Source organism: Lagenorhynchus albirostris, chromosome 1, assembly GCF_949774975.1.
Source record: "Lagenorhynchus albirostris chromosome 1, mLagAlb1.1, whole genome shotgun sequence".
NCBI classification, from domain to species: domain Eukaryota; kingdom Metazoa; phylum Chordata; class Mammalia; order Artiodactyla; family Delphinidae; genus Lagenorhynchus; species Lagenorhynchus albirostris.
In genome coordinates, this window is record NC_083095.1 from 42,749,322 (window position 1) to 42,755,377 (window position 6,056).

The 6,056-nt window shown below is 35.4% G+C and overlaps 1 protein-coding gene across 1 annotated transcript in view; it reads right to left on the reverse strand.

The window, feature by feature from the left end:
* KIAA0586 (KIAA0586 ortholog) overlaps positions 1-5,119 on the reverse strand; it is a 105,973-nt gene extending 100,854 nt beyond the window's left edge. Inside the window, exons 1-4 of the mRNA XM_060142018.1 lie at positions 4,769-5,119; positions 3,797-3,867; positions 2,023-2,092; positions 1,020-1,089 (exon numbers count right to left, since the gene is read on the reverse strand). Of these exons, the coding sequence (XP_059998001.1) occupies positions 1,020-1,089; positions 2,023-2,092; positions 3,797-3,867; positions 4,769-5,024 (467 nt within the window). The 5' untranslated portion in view covers positions 5,025-5,119. The remainder of the gene's footprint in view (positions 1-1,019; positions 1,090-2,022; positions 2,093-3,796; positions 3,868-4,768) is intronic.
* Positions 5,120-6,056: the final 937 nt, after the last annotated feature.

The window sequence follows — 6,056 nt, forward strand, 5'->3', positions numbered from 1 at the left end:
GATCACACCCTTGTAGTTTGGAGGTAATATTTATTTCGTTAGTGTTTCCCAGAGTATAATATGTATACCATGGATAACTATAGGTGAAAAAGAATAAACTTTATCTTAATAGTTATATACTTATTTTCATTGTATTATTAGAAATACCAACTTTCCACTTATAGAAGTAATCTAAAATTTCCTTTTTGAATAAGAGTTCAAAAGTAAGTAAACATTTTTCCTATTTTCTAAGGGGCGTCCCAGGCTGCTCTGGTTTAGGAGTAGAATACATTTAGCCTAAGAATATGTATCTCATTCCACCGTCACTAATGATAAAAAAAAAAAAATTCCTCCAGTGATATATTCTTTCATGTTTAGCATGGTGCTGTTGTCAGGGTTGGTTCTGTATTTCACTGGCATTAAAGATAAAGTTGGGAGGAAGCATTTGAATAGAGTAGTAGCCACATTCCCCTTCACTCCATCCAGATGCTAAGCTTGTCCCTTTCTCAAATCTTAACCAGAAAAAGTCTAAATGTCCTTTGATAGTAAGTAGTAAGTATTATATATTTGGAACTACTTGACTACTGCTATAAGCAGTATAGTGAGGTGACTAAGAGAGGACTCTAAAGACAGACTACCTGGGTTTGAATCCCAGCCCAGTGAATACTTGCTAAATGACTTTGGGAAAATCAATCCCTCTCTACCTCAGTTTCCTTACCTATAAAATGGGGATCCTGTAAAATTGGGATAGTAATGGAATCTATTTCATTGGATTTTGAGAGAATTCAATGAGTTAATGCACATAAAGTGCTTAGAACAATACATCTTCAATAATAATAATAATAATTAACAGCCACTGAGTATTTTACACATGCCCAGCACCATGAAAAATGCTTTATACATATTATCACATATATATATTTCACACATTGGAAAAAAAAAAACTTTTTCCTAGGTGCAAAGTATAAATAAAGCTGATTTTAGAGAACCATATAGAAACACAAGAAATGGCCCACCTATTTTCTGTAAATGAAACTTACTTTTGTTTTAAAACTGCTCTTAGAGCATCTTTCTGTCCCATAGTGTACTGAGAAATAAAGATGTCATTTGCTGCAAAATCAAAACACAAAAATATACTTTAGATTCCTGAAAATTTATTAAATTTTGATAAGCTACTCAAAGAAAAACTTTTTTAACTAAAAAAAATGTTTGGGGATTCAGCAATATGACCTTTCAATTTAAAAAGGTAAGGAACACATTAAATGACTGAGTAATAATAGTTATAACCCTAGACTGTAGGAAAAAAATTGTGTAAAAACTCCTGGGGCCAAATTAGAGACATTTGTTCAAACTCTAACAATAAAACTGCTTAGATGAAAATAAAACCAACTACTTTTTAACTGTCATTAAATAAATTTTTTCAATGCATATTTTAATCTATTATCTTACCAAAGACTATATAAAACTTGAATTCAGCATGTATAAACAGGTATCAAATACCAAACCTATGCAATTTGTTGGCAATAATAAAAGTATCCTTACTGTTATAAACCATTTTCTGGACTTTAGAGATTCCATTAGTAGCTTAATTTGGAAGGAAAAACTAATTAAAAATGAAAATAATAAGAAAAAACTGTAAGGCTGTTTAATGAATATCTGAAAAGAAAAATCAATGTCTAAAAATATAAAATTCTATCCTTACCAAGGAAATTCTTACACGTTACAACATAAATGAACCATGAAGACATGCTAAGTGAAATAAGTCAGTCACCAAAGGACAAAAACTGTATGATTCCATATATATGAGGTATAGTGGAATTTATAGAGACAGAAAGTAGAATGGTGGGAGGGGGAATACAGTTAGTATTTGATGAGTACAGAGTTTCAGTTGGGGAAGATGAAAAGTTCTGGAGATGGACGGTGGTGATGGCTGCACAATATGAATATACCTAATGCTACAGAACTGTACACTTAAAAATGGTAAAGATGGTAAATTTTATGTTATGTATGTTTTACCAAAAAAAATCAAATCTATCCTTTTACCTTTTTGTCTGTTGTTCTCTTCTGTTTTATCCAAAGGCAACACTTGCACTGCAACATCTTTAGAAAAATCCTTTAAGATATGAAAGGAAGAAATGAAAGGCTAAATAAACTTTATGATTTATTATTTATCAATTACCATTTACTAGCCATGTGACTACTGTGCCCTGGGAGGACAGGACTGTGTGTTTTATATGCTTAATTCCCAGCACCACCATAATGCTGAGGTCCCTTGAAGCTACTCAAAGATTTGTTGAATGAGTAATGAGCTGTCATCAAGTGAACGAATGGGTAAGTGAACAAGCAAGCAACTGTGACCTTGAAATTCAGATTCAAATCCTGATTTGGTACTCTCAGCAGAGCAACTTATGTAACATCTCAGTGGCTATAGTTAAATGTGAAAATGTGATTCACTGTGAATCAAATGAAGTTCGTAAGGATGGTCAACGCATGGCACAATATCACAAATTAATCACAGTATTCTTTGTCACTAAGTTATAATGTGGTCTCAGAAGACTTCACTATATAAGTGACATCTACTGGCAAATAGCTTTCTGCTCACATGTGTAACCCTAGACTTCGTTTCTAAGATTCTATTCAGTGCCAAGACACCATGACTTTTTAAGTACTAGGTTCAGTCAACATTGCTTCATCTTCCTTACACACACATTTTTTTTCCCTGCTAAATCATTAAAGGGAAAAGAGAAAATCATAAAAGAAAACTGATCCAAGCTATCTGCTGATAACAGGTGTTAACTTCCTAAAAATAGCCAATGAGGCTAACAATACAGTAGAATGTATCTGGGAAATTAATGTAAAGAACTCCCACAAATCCGTTAGAAAAAGCACAGCACATAAATATGTAATTCACAAAAGAGTAAATACAGGTGGCAATATAAATGAAAAAAATTTCCCCTCCACTAATAATAAAAGAAATAGAAAATAAAGCAATGAGATGCCTTTTTCACCTATCAAAATGGCACGGGTTTTTTTGGTTTAATTTTAATGCTTCGTATAAATAAAGACGGGGAGAACTAACCCCACTAATTCTTACTCATGACCTTGCTGGAGAATATATATTGATACAGTTTTTCTGGAGGCAATTTAGAAACATTGCAAAAAAACGTGCATAATCTTTTATCTAATAATTTTACACCTAGAAATTAATACAAGGAAATGAGCTAGGATATATACCAGAATGTTCATCACCTGCTTGTTTATATTATAAAAAACGGGGGAAAAAACCTTAATGTCAAATGACAGGAATATGAACAAATAAACTTTGGTACATACATACACTGAAATTCTGTGAACCCATTAAAAGTCCCTAGGAAAGGCGCCTCGTGGCGCAGTGGTTGAGAGTCCGCCTGCCGATGCAGGGGACACGGGTTTGTGCCCCGGTCCGGGAAGATCCCACATGCCGCGAAGCGGCTGGGCCCATGAGCCATGGCCGCTGAGCCTGCGCGTCCGGAGCCTGTGCTCCGCGGCGGGAGAGACCGCAGCGGTGACAGGCCCGCGTACCGCAAAAAAAAAGAAAAATAAAGTACACAAAAGGCTTCAGAATAGTTTGAATGATATATAATTTACACCTCACTTTATTTTTATTATGTTGTTACAGCTGCTTTACCTTTACCTTACAGTTTGTAAAAACATTTCTTTGGTAAATGCAATTTAAATAAAAACAAGGTCTGTTGCTAATCAAACAAAATTTTAAAAAGCATTATTTGCCAATACTTAAAATTTTAACATGAGCATAATTAAGAATTCTTTTGCTTACACTTTCTGACACAGTGGGATTTTCTAATGGAGGCTGCTGATAATTTCTGGCAGAAGTTAAGTCTGATGAACCTAACAAAATAAAGGAATCAATTTTAGTGATTTTTAAATCAGGATGTTACCTTTTGAAACTGTACAAATATAATTCAAGAACTATAAACTCCATATTAATGCAATTAATTAAATTGGAAGCCACTCTTCATGCAAAAATCTTAAAATGTACTTAAATATATCCTGATGAAGGTTTTTACATCTGATATTTTGGAAAATAAGGGCTCAGAACTGACAATCAAATGAGATAAGTATAAAATGTTATAAAATATATCATTACACTATTGGATTTGGACAAACAATGGGTACAATCATTTGTCAGGAATAAAACATGCACATGATATAAAAGCCTGATTTAACAGCAGGCCTATGTTATGCTGTACCCCTCAAAAGCAGCACTATAAAAGCTGCTTTATTTATTCTTTTGTTTTTTGCGCTTATATTCATTAATTTGATTACCAGTGAAGTGGGTAAAACGTATGCTATCTTCACTTTCAGGGAGCTCCAGACAAGTGAATTGGGACATGGAAGCCATCAAAATGCAGAAATTGTGCTTTTCTACTATCCAAACAGAAGGTAAAAAGCCAGCACTACTGGTGAAAAGTAAGCACATCACACTAGTTGAGTGTGTCCATCACAGTTGTGGACAAGAACAGTGTGCCAAAAACACGCAAAGAAAAAACAAAATACAAAATGTTTTATTCATTCTATCTATTCAGTATTATTCGATGTAGACTGTGGGTACCTGGCCATTTTCCCAGGAAAAGGGGTCATTTTTCAAACGCCTGTACAAACTAGACATATATTTAGGAATTTAATCATCAAAAGTCCTCTAAATTTTGAAACACAAAAAACGAAATGAAAATAAAGACTAAAGATTTACAGAAGTGAAAACTGGTTGAAACTATTCGGAATCACATACCACATAACGTTCCATTCAAGCTCTTCCCAGTTCTAACAGGAAGACGTCTATTTGCAGACAACGCTGGAGGAACACGGCACAACTCATCTTTCAGCAAAGGCGAATTATCTCCCTGATTTGGAGAAATTACCTCACGAAGTCTCCTCGCTGGTATTTTAACCTTTTTTTTCTTTTCCGGGCTAAACTCAGAGCCTTTCATATTACTGGTAACAAAAGTAGTCCCACAATTATGAACAGAATTTTCTTCTGGGTCCATAAAACTTCAGAACAAAATTTTCACCGCTTTGAGGATTTCAGGGGGGCAGGGGTAGGGGAGAAGAAATAAAGTGGGAGTATGATAAAGAAAACGTGAATTTCAAGTGATTTTGAAACATGCAGTCATCAACTTTTAAATAAAACGTCTACAGAGACTATGCACAAAGCTAGAAATTTCAATATGGTATTTAATCCAGGATTAGAGACGACTAGAACATATTTACCCATTAATCCCACTCAGTCTATTAATGCACCATGCCAATGAATCTGAAAGTGAGGATGACAAGAGAATGACCGCATAAGCAATAATAACAATAACAGAGCACTCCCCAACCGGAGAGATGGCAGTGCAAAACCAACCAGATGTGGAGGCGGAGTTAAAATTTGAGACGAGGGAGTCAAGCAGGTAAAACCGAAATGCTATTTTTTTCAAAATCACCCACATAAGAAGCTTAATAGCTTTCTTCAGCCAAAGAGTCTTACACACCCCTCCAGAAGCAACCATCAGACACCTAAATTCACCCCTCTGCGTCTTCCGAACCCTCGGCAACAGCGGAGTCACGGGTCTAAGCTGACAACAGCTTCAGTTAGCCGCGGGTCAACACCTACTTCCCTTTAAACCCGCCCTTCAGACACAACACGCATGCGCGCCATGAAATCGTCCAACCAAAAAGCTAAACGCTCTCCGGTGCTCTTCCATCCCTCTCCGTGTGGAAACAAACTCCCAACATAAAAGGCTTAAAACGGGTGTGAATTTTTTGTTTTATTAAAAGCAGTACATTGCCCCACAAGGCTTAAAACATTGAATAACACTCGGGAGTTTCATCCAAGACCTGAAGAGCTCCCAACGTAGATGACAATACCAATCTTGTTTATTAGGGACTGTTTACAGGGTAGCTCCCGCAGACCGTTAGGGACGCGAGATTAAGTAAATTAGTTTTACAAAAAGTTTCGACAGATTCGTGTTGATATTGAAGAGAAAGTCAGAAATAGCTTTATCTAAGCAGACAATCAAAAAATCAATTTTCAAGGC